Genomic DNA, 19,933 nt, shown 5'->3' with positions numbered 1-19,933 from the left:
CCCCCTCCTATGCAGGTCTACTCACAAGTAGTCAGTGAGGCTTCCTCCCAGGAAAGTGTAGAGAGGACTGCAACCTGAGAGCTCCAACCAACTTGTCTGCTCAGAAGTCCCATTGTAGCCAATGGGGCTTACTCCCAGGATAGTGTGGAGAGGGTTGCAGCCTGAGTGAGTGAGGGCAGGCAGGCAGGGCAGAAGCTGGCCTGTGGCTGCCCCCCCTTCTTCTCTTCCCCACCTCTGGAGTCTGTGTCCTTTTTTCCTTCCAGCAGGATGCCTCTAGAAAGTGGGGGGAGTTCTTTAGTATCCATGTAAGATAAGCAGATGTCATAACCACCAAATGTATTGGAATCCTGGAAGATCTGGTGAGGAGGTAGATGTGGTGTCAGCAGTGGCCCCTTTAAGGGTAAGGCCTGGGCATCCAGCAGAGTGTGCTGCACAGCTGCAGCCACTTGAAGGCAATAGGACCCTCAGGGATATAACAGGCACCTGAGGAAGGGGGTGTGGGTTGTAGAAGGAGTGCAGGTTGGAGGTAGGAGACTGACTGGGCTTATTGACTTTGATACTCTGACCGATTTGACTGACTTACTTTGGAATCTGATCTTGGACTGTGACTTGGCTTATTGACTTTGGACTCTGCCCTGGATACTCTGACTGACCTTGTGACTAACTGCTGGAGACACTGGAGTTTGAAGTGTGGCTGCTGTGCCCAAGACCTGCTGAGGACCAGGGGGCTGCTGTAGTGGTGGGAGACTGCTGGCAGGAGAGAGGACCTCTGCAGGTTGAACAGGCGAGCTACCCTGGAGGTGGGGTCCAGCAGGCGTGCAGGGCAGAACCAGGGTCATTTGTTGGGGGAAAGAAGGGGAGCTAATTTGCTTAAAGTGGGCATAATTCTCCAGGCAGAGAATGGCCTTGGAATCAGGCAAAACACCATAGAGGACCAGGCGTCTGAAAACACAGGACAAGAATGTATGACAAAACTAACTAAAAGCTACAAGAGGGGGCTACATTATAAAAATGGGACCTATAAGAGCATAAAGGTGAAAAAAAACACCCTATATATGCAGTATTATCTTCATTTTAGATGTCAAAAGGGTTTTGTGGCTCCTGAGGTTTTTTTCCTCCGGAAAACAGGTCCAAATGGCTCTTTGAGTGTTTAAGGTTGCCAACCCCTGCTCTAGACTTTCTGGACTGTGTATTTGCTTCTAAGACACTTATAGCACAATCCTATATGTGTTTACTCAGAAGTCAGTCCCATTTTGTTCAATGGAGCTTACTCCCAGGTAAGTGTGTTTTGGATTGTAGCCTTAGGCAGGCATGGGGAATGGCAGACTTTGGTTAACTTTGGTAAGAGATTGTAGGAATGAAGAGAGATGTCCAGGGCATTTGGCTCTTCAAGCCTTCCAAAGAAAGCTGCTTCCTCGTCCCATTGTCTGCCCATCACTCCTGTGGGACTCCAAGGAGATTTGCTGCTGCTGACCCTAGAACTTGGCTTCTGCTATAATCTGGCCATCTTCTTTTTCTCTTGCGGGGACCTTTTCAAAGTTACTGTGGTCAGCCTTGATGGACCTAATGAAAAAGGAACATTGTTAGAAAAATTTCTCAATAACCTAGTATGGTACTCTCTGCCTTTATTATTATCTGTTCTGTGTAAGCTTTCACCTGGTTACCTGTGGTGAGTGGAAATAATCCCCAAGCAACCACAATGACACTTTTATAAAATGATGGACCATTGGTTTCTTTTTTTCCTCTCTTTCTGGCCATCCATGAGGCAAAAACAACTATCATGTGTATATATGCAGGCCATAAACAAGCTGCTTATTGGCCTAACAACAAATCCAATGTGTTTTTGCATTCTGTGCACCAGTCCCTCTATTTCTAAAATCCCTGCTACTGTGCCTAAACTCAAGAAGCTTGCAGAAGTTATGAACTACAGACAGTTGACCTGGGAACAGAGCCAACCGCTGTTCTCCAAACTCCCAGGGCACACCAGTGGACCTTTTCCAGTACACTAGTGTGCCATAGCACACCAGCTGAAAATTGCTGATCAGTGGCTTACTCTCCAACATGTAGATGAAAATAGGGACACCTGTGTACTTGCATTGTCCCTAAACTTTGCAGCAGGTCTCGACGCTCAAGCCCCCACCTCGCCCTTCATTGCCTGGTGTTGCACACTCTTTTCTGTTTGCTATACACTGTATTCATCTGTCTTGGAATGACAGTCCTGGAATGAGCTGGAATCCCTTGCATGTATGCACTGCTGAAACACAAACGCCTGCATTGGCTTGGTCATGTCGTGAGAATGGACGATGATCGGATCCCAAAGGATCTCCTCTATGGAGAACTCGTGCAGGGTTCATAGAGAACTCGTGCAGCGCCCTACAGGTAGACCACAGCTGCAATACAAGGACATCTGCAAGAGGGATCTGAAGGCCTTAGGAGTGGACCTCAACAGATGGGAAACCTTGGCCTCTGAGTGTCCTGCTTGGAGGCAGGCTGTGCAGCATGGCCTCTCCCAGTTTGAAGAGACACTTGGCCAACAGACTGAGGCAAAGGAAGGCAGGCCCATAGCCAGGGAGACAGACCAGGGATAGACTGCACTTGCTCCCAGTGTGGAAGGGATTGTCACTCCCGAATTGGCCTTTTCAGCCATACTAGACGCTGTTCCAGAACCACCACCATTCAGAGCGCGATACCATAGTCTTTCGAGACTGAAGGTTGCCAACAGGTTGTTTTCATCTGTACTATTCATCTGTCTATTGTGGAGAAAGCCATTGAATGCCATGGCAATTTTTGACAAAAGACAGAAAAAGGACTCAAAAACAGGAGTTCTCCCTGGAAAGCCAAGACAGTTGGAACACATAGTATGGAAAGCAGAAACCACTCTGATTCTTGCTCTGAGCTTTTAGAAGATTCCCTGCTGCAACTGACCCCTGCTTCGATGAAGGTTTGAGTGTGTCATCCTGAAGATCTTTGTCTCGCGTCTCAGGAAGGAAGAAGCAGAGGATTCCCCCAATCAGTGCCGTGATTCCGAATAGCACCATGGGAATAGCGGGGTGATACTTGTCCAAGAGGCCGACCAACGGAGAGAGGATGCCAGCTACTCTGGCCGACATGGAACACAGCCCCAAGCCAGTTTGCCTGGTGGGAGAAGCAAAGCAAAGAACAGAGATTAGGTCACCACTAGAACTCTGCACGTCAAAGAATTTCAGAACCAAGAGGCTTCCTAGTGTGATAGTTAAGTACCAACCATCACACTGTGGAGACACACATGTGAAGCATGCTGTTCACATGAAAGCCACGAGTGAAAAGTCATACTGCAATGGCTTTAAGACATCAAGATGTCACAGATGTGTAAATATCGTAAAACTCTTATAGTTACTATTCGATATTAAATGCTGTTAATGAGTCTTCTGGGCTACCCAAAGTGTATAATTATAGGGCTGAGGATAGAGACCAAGATATGGTTAGAAATTTGCTCATTGCATCCAGAATTTTGCTGACAGTATTTCCGAAGGTCAAGCCCCAAAGGAAGAATGTACATGGACACTATGCCAGCTTATTATTATGAACAGGAGGTGTTCGTGGAACAAATTAATAAGTACTTGCTGGTTTACTCTTGGGCCAATGGCAACCCTTTCCTCTATTTTGGAAAGTCACCAGAGACTCAGTTAGAATATTGGAAAAGGAGGAGATCATTGATTTAAACTTGTTTGTAATACAGTAGAGCAAATTCATTTTGTGCTTCAATAACAGTTCGCTTAAAAATTGAGTTAATTGCCCTCTGATTCTGTCTTTGGTTTTATTTCTCCTCACAAAAGTGTGTATCTTATGCCCTATTTTTACTTCCTTTTACCAATTATATCCATGGACAGAACCATTCAGGAACAGCTAAAGAAATTAACTGCATTCCCCAGTGGTGTTACTTGGGCTTGCATCACGCAATGTAAGAAGCCAGTGCATCATCCCAGTGATGAACCTCCTCCCATGTAGTGGGCATTGCAATGCCCTGGGTGATGGGTGTGGGTGATGCACCATTGCCCCACTCCCACTGGTTTTTTGGCTATAATTTCTGATAGAACGGAGATATTTTAACATGGTTTGTTTCGTTGCATTCTGCATGAAATTACTCATCGATTGACATATAACATGATGGTATTATTCAAAAATACCAAGATTTTAAAAATTTTGGCCAGTAGTGGCATCACCCTCCTTGTGTGCCTCACTTGGTGCAGCCCGCACCCCCCCCCCAGCAATGCCACTTCCACTTCCAAACCCCTGTGCATTTAAACTGAAGAGAGAGCCTCACCTGACGACTGTGGGAAAAACCTCTGCAGAAAACACATAACTGGTTGAAAAGGAGGCAGCCAGAGCGGACTTGCCCAAGACAGCCAACACCGTCACAGCCACAGGGTAATCTGGGCAAAAACAGACAACAGAGTCTGAAATTACAGGAAGATCACAAAGCTGCCAAATGCTGGGACCTCCTTTTGGAAGGCTCTCTGCAGTTCTGCGAGAAGGGGGTGCTCCGGTGTCGGAGAATGCTGCTTGAAAGGGCCAGGAATATTCAGCACCATAAAACAAAGCAAGAGAAAAGTTTGTGGATCAAATGTGCAGGCCCAGACGTGTCAAACCAGAAATGGTTTGAGGATTGCACCAACCCGTGGGATGAACCAGCAGCCCAACGCAGCCGGGATCATCCCCAGAAAGGGCTCTGCTTGTCCAAACAGGCCCTGGTGCTCTGTGGCCGATACCCAGCTGGTAATAAGTGAATCTGAAGCTTGCTGCCTGCAGAGGCTTCCCTGTTCTTTGCTAGAAACAGGGGAACGTTCTCCAAATGCCAGGAAATTCCCAAGCACACAGAGACACTTTGGTAGACAGAAGCAGCTCTGGGACGGGCCCCTTGTCAGAGCAGCACATGTACAGGCCAAACGCGCAAAGGTTTCATGCTGCAAAACTGAGAGTCTAAGAACATAAGAACATAAGAACAGCCCCACTGGATCAGGCCATAGGCCCATCTAGTCCAGCTTCCTGTATCTCACAGCGGCCCACCAAATGCCCCAGGGAGCACACCTGATAACAAGAGACCTCATCCTGGTGCCCTCCCTTGCATCTGGCATTCTGACATAACCCATTTCCAAAATCAGGAGGTTGCGCATACACATCATGGCTTGTACCCCATAATGGATTTTTCCTCCAGAAACTTGTCCAATCCCCTTTTAAAGGCATCTAGGCTAGACGCCAGCACCACATCCTGTGGCAAGGAGTTCCACAGACCAACCACACGCTGAGTAAAGAAATATTTTCTTTTGTCTGTCCTAACCCGCCCAACACTCAATTTTGGTGGATGTCCTCTGGTTCTGGTGTTATGTGAGAGGTAAAGAGCATCTCCCTATCCACTCTGTCCATCCCCTGCATAATTTTGTATGTCTCAATCATGTCCCCCCTCAGGCGTCTCTTTTCTAGGCTGAAGAGGCCCAAACGCCGTAGCCTTTCCTCATAAGGAAGGTGCCCCAGCCCCGTAATCATCTTAGTCGCTCTCGTTTGCACCTTTCATCGACCTGTCCACCACCACCCCAAGATCTCTCTCCTGATCTGTCACAGACAGCTCAGAACCCATCAGCCTATATGTGAAGTTTTAATTTCTTGCCCCAATGTGCATGACTTTACACTTACTGACATTGAAGCGCATCTGCCATTTTGCTGCCCATTCTGCCAGTCTGGAGAGATCCTTCTGGAGCTCCTCACAATCACTTCTGGTCTTCACCACTCGGAAAAGTTTGGTGTCGTCTGCAAACTTAGCCACTTCACTGCTCAACCCTGTCTCCAGGTCATTTATGAAGAGGTTGAAAAGCACCGGTCCCAGGACAGATCCTTGGGGCACACCGCTTTTCACCTCTCTCCATTGTGAAAATTGCCCATTGACACCCACTCTCTGCTTCCTGGCCTCCAACCAGTTCTCAATCCATGAGAGGACCTGTCCTCTAATTCCCTGACTGTGGAGTTTTTTCAGTAGCCTTTGGTGAGGGACCATGTCAAACGCCTTCTGAAAGTCCAGATATATAATGTCCACGGGTTCTCCCACATCCACGTGCCTGTTGACCTTTTCAAAGAATTCTATAAGGTTCGTGAGGCAAGACTTACCCTTAAAGAAGCCATGCTGACTCTCCCTCAGCAAGGCCTGTTCGTCTATGTGTTTTGAGATCCTATCTTTGATGAGGCATTCCACCATCTTACCCGGTATAGATGTTAGGCTGACCGGCCTATAGTTTCCCGGGTCCCCCCTCTTTCCCTTTTTAAAGATAGGCGTGACATTTGCTATCCTCCAATCTTCTGGCACCGTGGCCGTTTTGAGGGACAAGTTGCATACCTTAGTCAAGAGATCTGCAACTTCATTCTTCAATTCCTTAATAACTCTAATAAAGTTATTAATATAACTTTATTATTATATATATATATATATATATATATATATATATATATATATATATATATATATATTATAAAGTTATTAATATAACTAATAATAAAGTAGATGCAAAAATAAACATGGTTGGGGTTCAAGGTGGTACAAACTACTAGAGTCCCTCATTGTTGGCTCTTTCCTTCATAAATACCAAATGCAGCAGTGGTGCTTATGTTTAACCTTGACCCTTAAACTCTTTCCCAGTAGCATAGCCGGGGGGTGGCAAGTAAATCGGCACCGCAATGCGCCGTGGAAGTGGCCCCTCCCACTTGCCATTGGAGCCATTCGGGGCAGCGATGGCAACTTACCTCATCACTCCCCCTCTGGCCACACCACCGCTCTTCCCAGTTCTTTCACATCCTGAGCCCTTCAGGCTTACCTCTTAAAACACCTATCGCCTTTACCTTGTGGAACAGCAGGGATGAGCGAACAGACAACACCCCCCAGGAGTAGCCAAGCAGCCTGGCACTTCTTTCTGCCCAGCCATTTGAGGAGGAAGATGCAGGAGAAACGGGCTGGGATCTCCACTGCGCCAAACACAAGCTGGGTCAGGTAAATGTCCAAGCCGAAATCCCCAACGTGGAGGCTCACACCGTAGTACACAAAACTGTCTGCAAACCTGAGAGCAAAGCAAGATACGGAGGTGTCATCTTACGTTCATTCGTTTTGATGTCCAGTCCACCCCACTGCTGATTTGAGGCTGGGTTATAATCAGGGCTGTGCATAGGATGCAGAGTGCAGAATGCAACCTTGGACACAGAACCAAGCTTCCCAAGAGCCTTGGCTTTTAAATGAGCACGTTTCTAGTCCTCATGACTGGAATGGACAATTGTGATTGAAATTTGTGGCTATTTCCTCAAAGTCTCTAAAGACAGAGGAGCTGCTGAATCAGATTTCCAGGAGCCATTGGGGCAGGGGCTGTGGTGCCCTGTGGAGCTCACCAACTCTCCCATAACAAGCAAAACAGTACAGAACTGTACAGATCTTGAAATTTGGCTGACTCACAAAATCTACGCAACTCACAAAATTCTATTTTGGGGGCAAAGACCAATATTGTGATGCAGTACGGAGTCCACAAAGACCCACTTAGACTCTGCCAACCACCACATATAAATAAGTTGCAATTCAACAGTGCTAAAAACATAACCCTGAAAAGACAATCGACCATTTGGCCCCTTTGGCCACATCTTGGACCTTGCAATCTCCCCATGCTTACCAGTAAGTGGGAGGAAGGTGGCAGAGGGCCCTAGCACCTGCCCACCGGCCGTCACCACCACTTTCATCACTGCACCAAGAGCAGGGACCTACCTCAAACCCCAACCTGCAGGTTGGAACCCACCTTCACAAGCACAGCAGGTGAGGGGCAGGCACTGCACCTCTTCTTTTCCCACCTGGGGCTGCAGCCCACCTGAGAGCAACTCCAACACACTTCTGGGCCCTCCTGTCCCACCTGTTGAATACCTCTGCCCTCAGGGTCAGCCCCCAGTTGACTCCACTTGAAGCCAGGCAGCTCTTGGGAAAGTGGGCAACAGATGGATCCTAGCTAGTACCTCCTCATCCCCCCCCCATTCTCTAGCATCTGCCACCCCCCCCAGCATGCCTCTGCTTCTTGTCTTGCTCCAGATGACCACACCCTGCTCCATTCTTTCTCGACCTCACCTTGCCCACTCTTTCCAAATATCTGGAGCAGGGCTGCCCAGCTGGAATCGGAGGTGGTGCAAGTGTGCTCAGAGTAGTGGCAGCTGTAGATAAAGTGCCACATAAATATGACTGGAGGGGGGAGTGAGCGTGGCATGTGCTGCACACCAAAAAAAAATGGGGGGTCCAGACCTGTTTCATCCCAAGTGATTTGGACTGGGCCTGTCTGTCCTAGATGTCCTGCAAGGTTGCAGGGGGCTCTGGGATACACTCCCATTTATAGACAGGGCTCCCAAGGCACAACAGCAGCGCCAACTTGACCACCAGTATTGGGGGATCCAGGTGCTATCCTGGCCAGATGGGTCTTCTGGTGGGTCTGAGTGTCTGACCAGGACTTAACCTGCTGAACTGCCTCTGCCATCTCCTGGACATAACTTGCTCCTTAATGTGGCAAGTGAACAAAAGAACCATATCTGCCATTGCTGATTTTACAGTAACTGTGCTTCCACGTCTGCAATGTCCCTTACTAGAGCGGTATATAATGAGAGTGTTAACTGATTGCCCTTGATGAGGTGTTTGTGTAGCTCTGCTGTCCCATTCTAAAGTCTAGTACTGGAAAACCTGCTTGCTGGAAGGTCTATTGGTACTTCCAAGTCATCCCAGTATATGGCACAGGAGGTGCTGTGGGAATTAGCACTGCCCCCCAGTCACTGTTTTACATCTGGCCTCACCCCTGGTGCCCCAGCCTCTGTTTTTGATCTGGATATGATTGCTGGGATCTGGTTTGGAAACCCAAGGAGATTCCACAGGCTTGGAGTCTGCTCACCTCTTTGACCAAGAGATCAGCTGCTCAATCGGTCAGAGATAAATTTGCAGCTACTTAGAGGCAAATGCAACAGCTACTTCTCAGTACAGCAACTAAGGAGCCCCCAGAACCAGCTGCAAGGAAGATTAAAATGACAATCCTTCAACACATCAAGCAGAAAGCACGTGTGCTTAAAAAGGCCTATGACGGAGTGTGTGTAACTGGGAAGACTTACCAAACCCAGGCCATAATCAAAGTCATTCTCCTTAGGTGCGGTTTCTTGAAAAGATCCAGCATTTTCCCGGATTTGGCCTTTTCTTCGGGAGCCAGCTTCAAGAGTGGCAGAGCAAGAGAGAGGGAAGTATCAGCCAAGTGCAAGAGGGGCCAAGTGTCAGCGTGTGAGACGTGGCTTGGGCCACTGCTGGCCTATCCAGGCTCATGAGAGTTGCATCAGCGGCAGACAGCACAGCGTCCAAAGGGACAGCAGATTTGGAGTACACCCTGAGCCTTGCCACCTCCAACTCCCTCCAGCCCTCTGCTAATGCAAGTCATTCACTCAAGTCTGCTTGAAATGAATCAAGAATAGAGCAGTGGCACCTCCAGCAATTGGGAAAAGTGCTCAGGCAGTTATGGGCTCACAGGGTGATCAAGAAAAGATCCTTTCTACAGAAATTGGGGTGTTAAAAGCTTTCATTTGTGAACGTCGGAGGAGAAACACAAGGCGAGTCTCTGATGGAGTCCATCATCGTGAGCCAAATGAAGCAATGGCTTGCAGACCAGGCAATGGTCATGATCAAATGATAAATGCCAACACTGGGAACACAAAGGTGTAATTTCAGCATCTCTTTCAAATGCTTCCAAACTGAAAGATGTTAAAATACGGAGAGGGAGATCATTTATAATGGTTTACTGTCCTCCCTTTTCCTTTGCTTCTTGTTTTCTATGCTTTTTTTTATCTGTCCCAAACATTTTCAAAGCATAAATGAGCCACAGAAATCCAAGACTTTATACCTGATCAAGTAGGTCTTTAGGGATGGTCCGTTTGTTGATGGAAGCGGCCTTCTGGAGAACTTTCTTCGCTTCCTTGACTTTCCCTTTGGTCAGGAGCCATCGAGCGGAATCAGGAAGGACCCTGCAAAGTACCAGAGTTTGTGAAACACAGCAGTGGTGAATCAGCCTGGAAAGAGCTGAGAAGGGTGGCATCATGGAGTAGCTAGTGGGGGTGCAAAGCACTAAGTTTTGCCGGGAGCCGCACTGTGGCGTGCAAGCAGCCCCTCCCCCTTCAGAGCCATTTCGGGCAGGGGGGAGTAAAACAGAGGCATTTACCTGACTCTGAACGGGAGCGGGAGGGGTCGCTTGCACACTGCAGTAAGGCTCCCTGCAAAACTTAGTGCTTTGCACCCCCTCTAGCTATGCCACTGGCATCATGTACTCCTCTGATTTGGTACAGCCAGTAAAATTCTTGGAGCCTTGAAGGACCAAGCATTGTATTGCATTGTAATAGCATTGTAAAGGGAACTTCAAGGAACTGTAGACTAGGGGGAACAAAGGCCCAGTTGTGAGATCAGACTCCAGAACCAAACGCAGCAACATCACTACTCACCAAATGTAAAAAAAGAGAGCAAAAGCAGGAGCAGAGCCGACCTTCTGATAGAGCCTCCAGTCGCGGATGGCGTATGCCAAGCCAGCCAAGGCCATCTGCCCCAGGGCATTGCAACAGTGAGTGATGATCTGTGCAAGGGCACGATAGGAAGCCCCGACCCACTCAGAACCTGAAAGGATTTGGTTAGTCTTCAATATTGCAACGTCCCAGGAACCTCATTCAGTGCATTTTTTAAAACCGATTGAACACCTTGCTTTTCACTAATCGGCCCAGTATTTAAATACATTGCATGTTAGAAAACCTCAGCACAAGGGTTATGTGAGATCTAAAACATTCACTGTTCCCAGCCAGACACTGTTACGCTCAGTGGTGTAGCTAAGGGGGGGCCAGAGGGGTTAATTGTCCTGGGGGTTATGCACGAAGTGGTACCTTTTGGAGGCCTCCTGAGGCCTGGAGAGGCTGTGCATGGAAACTGGAAGTGCCTTTCTAAGGCTTATGACAGGCCTTCGGAGGGTCAGGAGAGCCAAGCATGGTTTTTGCAAAAACTAGAAATGCCTTGCTAAGGCCTCCAGCAGCCTTCTGAGCCCCAGGAAGATTGCACCCAGTGTTTCTGACCCTCAAAAGGCCTCACAGAAGCCTTAGAAAGGCTGAAAATGTTAACTGCCTTTCTAAGGCCTTTGGTGTAAGGGGGTGTTTTGGTCTCTGCCCCATCCTGCCAACTTCCACTCATTCGCTTCCCCTGCATCACCAAAGACATTTCAAGCAAGAATTTCCAAACATCCCTAATCAGGCAGATAACTATGCTCTAAACAAGATGGACCCCCTTTGGAGGGGGTTTGCTTGCATGCCACGGTGAGGTGGCCTGCAAAACCTAGCGATTTGCACCCCTCTAGCCACACCACTGATGTGCAGACCAGATTCCTGTGGAAAAGGTGGATTGCAAGATCTGAACCAGCCCACAGGAGTCTTACTTAAGGCAGCCATGCTGATACTGATCCCCGCAAAGGCAGCACCCACAAGGAACCTTAAGGCAATGTAGACGTAGAAATGCGGTGCAAAGCCTGCCCCAACACCAAAGGAACCCATGATGAGGAGGGTCAACAGGATACTCCATCGACTGCCAATCCTGCAGAGGAGAAATGCAATACGTGGGTCAGTCGGGAAGAGACAGGCCAACGCAATAACCATTTGTATTAGGATGGGCCCAGTAGCGTAGTCAGAGGGGGGCAGCATGGCACATACAGAAAGTGCCATAATGCACTGTATAAGCAGGCCTTCCCACTTGCTGTCAGAGCCATTCTGGGCAGAGAATGTATATAAACCATCAGTTATGAGTAAAATGCCCACCAAGACAACAAGACACATTCCAGGGGCTCTTGCGGGAAGGAGAATCTGCGTACACCGACCCCCAGAGTCGTCCCATTGAGGGGAAGCCAGACAATCCTGTGACAAGGAAAGATTCTGCAACTCTAAAAATTTCCCCATGAAGGAAAGGTATATTGTAATAAGCACAGTAAATTGGCTTTCAATGTTTACTTCAAAGACAAAACAAGCGTTAATGCACCCCAAATTCTTCTCCAGCCTTTATTTTTATTTGATCTGGATAAGAATTCTACTCCTTCCCTCTCCCATCCAGGAAGTATCCAATCCTCACTCCTCCCAAAGTGAAAGGGAGCCTGGGAAATCTAGTTTCCCAAGGACTACTGTCATAGTACTTGGGAAACTATGCTTCCCAGGTCTGCTTCTATTTGGTCTGTTACATGCTATACATCGGGGTGTCCAAACTTTTTGGCAGGAGGGCCACATCATCTCTCCGACACTGTGTCAGGGGCCAGGGGAAAAAGAATTAATTAACATTTCAAATTTGAATACATTTACATAAATGAATATATTAGAGATGGGACTTATATGAATGAAAGTCTTGCAATAGCTCAAGGCCTATAAAAGGCCTAGCACAAAGCATGGCCGGCCTTTCCTTCGCTGCTGCTGCATCACAGACATGAAACAGCAAGCAGTGGAGGGAGCCCTCGTCCCAGTCAAACAATCACCCTCACACTGAGAGCAGTTGCGTTAGGCTGGCACAGGCTCCAGCAAGTCTCCGGAGGGCCAGACTGGGGGGCTCCCCACGGGCCGAATTGGCAGAGACCCCCGGGCCGGGGTTTGGGCACCCCTGCTATACATGAATGACTCCCTCTCACTTGTCCCATCACAGGACCAGCTACAGCCAAGTAAGAAAGTGGGGAGAAGGAGATTGGAAACCTGAGGAATGAATGATTCAGAGGAGAATAAGGATCAAACACTATTCCACCCCAAATGGGACCCCAACCAGGTCCAAGATACTTCCCAATTTCATTTTAATATTTTTTGACAGCTTCAGTTAATCAGAGCCAATCCATGTCTCAAGGAAACTGCCAGTTCCAGCCTCTGACTCCATAGTGAAATAAAGGGCCAGTTCACACAAACCACAGTGTTTTCTTGCCCTTATGGCTGGCAACACATTCCTAATTTTAATTAAGACACCACCCATATTTAATGTACGCATTTAATTAAGACACCACCCAGCTACCACCTTTCCTAACTGGGTGTTCCTGTGTATAAGCCGAAGAACATCAAAGAGTCCTATGAAATGCATGCATTTTGCATTGTTTGTTGCATTCTAGGGAGGAGCGAGAAAGCAAGCAGCTGGGCAGGAGACTGAAACTCCTGCACTTTTTATTACTGGAAATCCTACACAGTCCCTCCTCCAGCTTTTTTACCAGGAGCTCCTACCATTTAAAAAAAAAATCTTCATATACATAGGGACTAGAAACTTTGTTTTTACAAACAAACACTGACATTCTCTGGATGCTGCATTCTGTACCCAGTTCTAAATATTATACTTGCAACAACAGTTGTAGAACCCCAAGAGACACAGTGTCCCAGCTGTTACACTATCAGAGATAGGGAACCAATGTAGGAAGCTGCCATCCACTTGGTTCCTCGGGCTCTGTGTTGTCTACACTGACCTGCAGCAGATCTCCAGAATTGCAGCCAAGGGTCTTTCCCAGCCCCATGCAGAATGCCTGAGGGTTGAACCTGGAACCCTTCAGTATGTGTTCTACCTGTGTTCTATGCCCATCCACCCCCCGAAAGATTCTGCCTAAGTGCATGCTGTCCAGAAAGTACTTTTTGGATAGGAAGCTCTTGGAGGGAGTCAGGGTGGGAAAGATGCCAACAAGCAGGCAGAAGATATGCCAGCTCTTAAGGTCCTTCTCCTTACCTGTCGCTCAGCGGGCCGAAGACCAGTGCGCCAACAAGAAGGCCTGCCATGTAAATGGACTGTGAGATGTCCTTTAAGTCTTTCTGATCGCAGACCAGGTTAAACTAAAAAAAGGAATAGGGTACATTCCTTTGAGTTCAGCTCCTAGCAGCACAAACGTTATATTTGCTAGATATTAGTTTCCTTTTCTCAGTGTACCTCACTGTTGACTTTTATTAAGGGTAAGCCATTGTGAGCAAAGTTGTGCCTGCTATTATCACTGTAAACCAGCATTTCTCAAACTGTGGGTTGGAACCTTCTTGGTGGATCAGGACCCGATTTCGGGTGGGTTCTGCTGAAAACATGGGTAACAGAAAGATCAGATAACTCATTGCCTCCAGCCCTGAGGCTACTCAAAAATCAGAGACCTGCTAACTGCCCTGCAAAGAGCTGAGCTCCTGCCGTTTGCAAGCTTGTTTAAATACAAGGAGATAGATAAATGTCTGAGCATTTTTTTCTGGTGTGTTATTTTTCCAAGTCTGTCCATGACAGGTAGCAGGGGCAGTTGAAGCCTGGGTCACAGAACTAAGGCCCTCAAGCCTTGAGGCTATTCATTAGGGCTGCCTCATTACGAGAAATGGGTCAAGATGTTTGCAAATTATTTGCTTGAACAAAACAAAAATGTTGCTTGAAAATAAATGAAAAGATTATTTTTTTGTAGCTCACCTTTTTTAAAAAGTCTCATCAAGCGAGGTGGATCCCAATAGAGCATCATTTCAAAAAGTGGGTCTTGGGTAGTTGAGAACCACTGCTGTAAACCATTTCAACCAGTGGTGCTTGCTGAAACCCTGAGGGGATTTCCCAATGAGTGAGAGCCCTGACATTTGGTCAATCCACCAGATCACCCAGGCTCATTATTGGCAGATCATCACCATCAATCTTTCCCTGCAATGGGCAGAATTTTGGACGCATTCCAGGACTGGTGGGCAGATACCCCCATATGACCGTGACGGCATCCGGCCTGGATGCCTTTAAAAGGGGATTGGACAAGTTTCTGGAGGAAAAATCCAGTACGGATTAGAAGCCATGATGTGTATGTGCAACCTCCTGATTTTAGAAATGGGCTATGTCAGAATGCCAGATGCAAGGGAGGGCACCAGGACGCAGGTCTCTTGTTATCTGGTGTGCTCCCTGGGGCATTTGGTGGGCCGCTGTGAGATACAGGAAGCTGGACTAGATGGGCCTATGGCCTGATCCAGTGGGGCTGTTCTTATGTTCTTATGACTGGAAAACGTACCCTAGAATGCATCCCAGAATTCTCTGCAACAAGCAAAATGCTTCATAGGTAAATCAGTTCCCAGAAAGAAGACAATTTAAAAGCCACTGACCACTGCCTTCTAGGTGCTATGTAAACACTAGCTAGGCAGGAAGGCCTTATCAAGCCTCTTAGGGTTTCCCAATGCCCAACATTTGGTCAATCCATAGTGCCAGGAAAAAAAATTTCCTTTGCAATATTTCTTTTAATTCCCCTACAGCAAGCTGCAGAGCCCCAGGGAGCAACTCTAGACTCGCTCTCTCCCCCATCCACTGCCTTCGAACAACTGTACTGTTGGTTGTGCCCTGTGTTTTCTCCAAGTATTTGGCCTGGATCTCGGATTCAGACTTCGGGATGAGTCTTCAAGACAATGGGGCTTCATACTTGCGGTGCAGCCACTGTAGCAGCAGCTTCAAGAAGCACATCCTGACATTAATGGACAACCCAATTGTGAGTTTTTCAACTAGCTTTCACACCTCTGTGCCCACATGTGATGAAATAATTCAGGGGTGGCTAAACTTGCTTACTGTAAGAGCCACATATGATAAAACTTAGGTTTTAAACCACTAGACCCATGGTTCCCAAACATATTTTGATTGGCATTTCCCTTGACCTACTGGGCCACTGGCTGCAGCTCCCCATTAGGGCTACAATCCTATATATTGTGTAGGGCAGCGGGTCCTTCACAAGGATTCCGCAGCTCCCCTACCTGGCTTGTGCGGCTCCTCGGGGAGCCATGGCTCACAGTTTGGGAACCATTGCAGTAGGACTCTCAGTTTATATCTGGTAAATGACTATAACGCTTGAAAATGTTTTATTTATCCTTTATGCTAATTGTGATGCAAAAAGGAGCTCAGCCAACCATATTTCTGCAAGCCACACTTATAAAAGTCAAAGAGCTGCATGCAGCTTGAGAACTGCAGTTTTACCACTTCTGAAATTTGCACAGCACCCAGGCTAAAAAACGACGTAAGGACACCAATTGTGAAATCAGTTTAGAACAGGCCAGTGCAATTTCATGTATAGACAAGATTGGAGGCAGACACACATTTCAAGACAGACAGAATCAGTGGTGTAGCTAGAGGGGGTGCAAAGCACTAAGTTTTGCAGGTGCCTGAATGCACTGTGCAAGCAACCCCTCCCATTCCCTTTCAGAGCCATTCCAGGTGGTGAGAGCAAAACCGAGGTGAATGCCTCTGTTTTGTTCCCACCACCCAGAATGGCTCCCAAGGGGGTGCTTGCATGGTGCAGTGAGGTTCCTGCAAAACTTGGTGCTTTGCACCCCCTCCAGCTACACCACTGGACAGAATCACCTTTCATAAGAAACTGAAAAGCAAAGAACACACCTCGGTCAGCAATGTTGGCTTTTGCTCTTCTGGATACACCCAGCCATCTCGGCATTTCTCTGTATCGTTGAGTCCATGTTTGATGATGGTTTCTAGATCCTCTTCCACAGGAGTGTACATATAGCATTCCTTGAAAGATCCATCTGGGTTCCTGGGAATGGTCAAATTCCACTGCAGGCCTGTGCTTAGATTTGGGCTAATCTTACGAATCCAATTTGTGTTGCAGTAGTGCAGGGTGTCCATAGTAATAAAGGCTTGACCAAACATGTGAAAAGGGGTCAGAAAATTGGGGATGCACATCAGCAACACCAGCCATTTCTGAAACCTTCCAAACTCTCCGATCGTCTTCAAGACCTCTCCAAACTCAGTCATTCTGAACTTGCCAGGAACTGTGATCGTTGTCACATCTGGGGACTTGAAATTAATGTTTAAACTTAATAAGAGCTAAACTCGCAGTGAATAATTAATCAAGCTTTGTTGTCTGATAAACTTATGGAACCCATCATACCACGGCAGCTGCCAAGTTTGAAATCACACCTGTCTGGGAGAAGTTTATTCCTTACATTTAAGTGTGTCTTTCTCCTAATGAGACATACAAAATTATGCATGGGAAGGATAAAGTGGATAGAGAGATGCTCTTTACACTCTCACATAAACACCAGAACCAGGGGACATCCACTCAAATTGAGTGTTGGGAGAGTTAGGACAGACAAAAGAAAATATTTCTTTACTCAGCGTGTGGTCGGTCAGTGGAACTCCTTGCCACAGGATGTGGTGATGGCGTCTGGCCTGGACGCCTTTCAAAGGGGATTGGACAAGTTTCTGGAGGAAACATCCATTACGGGTTACAAGCCATGATGTGTATGTGCAACCTCCTGATTTTAGAAATGGGCTATGTATTAGAATGCCAGATGCAAGGGAGGGCACCAGGATGAGGTCTCTTGTTATCAGGTGTGCTCTCTGGGGCATTTGGTGGGCCACTGTGAGATACAGGAAGCTGGCCTACATGGGCCTATGGCCTGATCCAGTGGGGCTGTTCTTATGAGCAAACCCATGTGGACATGGGGAGAACATGAAAATGCCACCCAGACAGTGGCCCTGGCCAGGAATTTGGCTCCTTTTATACCGAGTCCAGGAGCTTGGGCAACTGGTTCCATGAGCACCATGGAGGCAGTATGCCTCTAGGGCTGCAATCCTGAATTTATTTACTAGGGAGTAAACCCCGTTGAGTTCAATGGCGTGCTTCAGAATGCTCTGCAAGAACAGAATGGCTGCATTGAAAGGGTTCCATTAATCAAAAAATAGTTTCCCCCCAACCTGTCCTCTCTCCATTTCCATCCCTTCCTCTGTTGTCTCCCTTGTGGCAAACATTAGACTGTAAACTCCTCAGGGTAGATACCTGTCCCCATGTACTGTGTTAAGCACACATGCGCATTGAAGGCCATGTGTAACTGGAACACTCCTCTCTGTGTAAGGAGATATCAGCACAACCAATCTTTAACTGATCTGAAGCCAAATCAACGTCCTGGCTTTCCCGGAGGAACCCTGGGAACAGAGCTGGTCTGGAAGGGAAGCGAGGCAGGCAATTGAGGCAGCATCTCTGGGAAAGGGCACCGTTTTCCAGTCTGCACTCACTCAGTCAGGTGCCGAAATGGTCTTAAGGCCAGCACGACCTGGAATTTGCAAAGGTGTTGCTGAGAAAATGACCTCTCCGAGCACCCTGGCTGGTTCCCAATGTACTGCAAAAGGAGCTACTCGCTACTGGTGCAGAGAAAGTCAAGCACAAAAATGTTCAAAGGAGACAGAGGAGGGGCATTTTTAAAATAGTTTTTCCTGGAGAGTATTTGTACCGTTTTCAAGAAAAAGAAGCAACACCTAATGTAATGAAAAGACATGATGATATCCAGGATGACATTAGGATTTCAAAAAAAAAAAAAAAATTCAAAAAAAAAAACCTCAATAGCAGCCATAACCAGTAAATGAAATGATTGATTACATTTTATCCCACTCTTTCGCCAAATAAGTAAGGCAAGTACGTATATTATCCTCTCCCCCCCTCCCCCCACAAAATTTTATTCTCAAAATTCTGTGATGCAAGCTAAGCTGAGAGAGATCGAATGAGATTTTAACCACGGGTTCAGTCTTCCTAGTGTGAGTCCAGCACTCGAACCACTATATCATACATCTATAAAACCAGATTAACTTCTGGATGCCAGATGCTGGGACAACCAGCAGGGAAAGATCACCTGAATCACCACCACTCAGGGAAACAGACTGCTGGACTAGATGTCCTCATGTTTGAGTGGAAAGGACATTGAGAGGTATTTAGTCTTGGATAACTAGGGGAGAGCTCATTTGATATTGCACCACCTCCCAGATGCTTCTGAGATTCCCAAATCCCTCTCAACCTGCTGCCTCCTCACATCCATCCCCTGAATGTTGTAATTGCCCATATGCATTGAGAGACACATCAGCGCTGTATGGTGCGTATGCCCCCACCCTGATGGGTGCAGAGCAGCGCGTGCATCCAACATTAATTTTGCAAGGAAACTAACTTCAAGGAACTTACACCTTGACGCACCAGCATGTTCTGCCGGGAGCACAGTTTGAGCATCACCCCTAGTGCCAGTTAGACTGCACACCGTGGCAACAATGACACACGTCACAGGAGGCAAAAATGCTTCCAAGTCTAAGGTCACAACTTCCTGAGCAGACTTGAGTCCCAGCCCTGCTCCTAACCCAGTCCATTGCCCTCACCACTATTCCTGAGCTTTCAAAGATACCTCTTGGATGCTCCGTTGGCCTCCAGGGATGGAGATGATATCACAGGTTCACTGTGCCTGCCAACTGTTGGAGAGCAGCTAGTGGTGTTCCATATCACACCTCCAGAGCTCCCACCCTGCAGCAGCTTCATGCAAGCTTTGCCCAGTACTACTTACTTTATTCTGAACCTTGCTTCGTTGCTTGCAAGAACCATAAAAGAAGGGTCAGAAGAGGAAGGCACAGAATGCCTCTGGGAGGTGGCCAAGAGCACAGAGACCAACTGAGGTAGTTGAGGCTTCAGGAGGAGGGCCAACACACCCTCTTTCATGCCTGTACATGATCAAAGTTATGCGCCTACTACATCATGCAAGGTGTCTCAATGGCAACTGCGTAGTTTCAATAGAGCAGCAGTGGACTCGTGCTTGTATCCAACAGATTATGGGCAAGACAAACTTGTTGCCTCTGAACCTCTCTCTCTCTCTCTCAACACCAGTGCTCTGGCCTGTCAGTCTTAAAAGTCAACTTCTACAGGTGAGGTTGGAAGATGAAAATCAGCTCCTAGGAGGAGGCCCCTTATTTTCTGGGAGAAGATATTTTATCTACGAGGAGGTGCTTGGTATACACCAGGAGTGGCCAAACTTGCTTAACCTCAGAGCTACTTATAATAAACTTCAGATGTTTGAGAGCCACAAAATTTAAGAAGCATTTAAATTTTTAAACTCACCATGAACATTAAACATACATTTTAATCCCGTGGACTTTCAG

General features: G+C 47.3%; 1 protein-coding gene across 1 annotated transcript; it reads right to left on the bottom strand.

The window, feature by feature from the left end:
* Positions 1 to 1,475: 1,475 nt before the first annotated feature.
* On the bottom strand, positions 1,476 to 16,777 carry LOC136651263 (solute carrier family 22 member 13-like). The gene is made up of 10 exons (XM_066627496.1): positions 16,406 to 16,777; positions 13,766 to 13,869; positions 11,478 to 11,632; positions 10,507 to 10,675; positions 9,915 to 10,035; positions 9,139 to 9,233; positions 6,865 to 7,079; positions 4,304 to 4,412; positions 2,926 to 3,135; positions 1,476 to 1,563 (listed from the first exon to the last, which is right to left on the bottom strand). The coding sequence occupies exons 1-10, from the start codon at positions 16,775 to 16,777 to the stop codon at positions 1,476 to 1,478; spliced, it is 1,638 nt and encodes a 545-aa protein (XP_066483593.1).
* Between the last annotated feature and the right edge of the window lie 3,156 nt (positions 16,778 to 19,933).

Source organism: Tiliqua scincoides, chromosome 5 (genome assembly GCF_035046505.1).
Source record: "Tiliqua scincoides isolate rTilSci1 chromosome 5, rTilSci1.hap2, whole genome shotgun sequence".
NCBI classification, from domain to species: domain Eukaryota; kingdom Metazoa; phylum Chordata; class Lepidosauria; order Squamata; family Scincidae; genus Tiliqua; species Tiliqua scincoides.
This window is presented reverse-complemented; position numbering and strand designations above follow the sequence as displayed.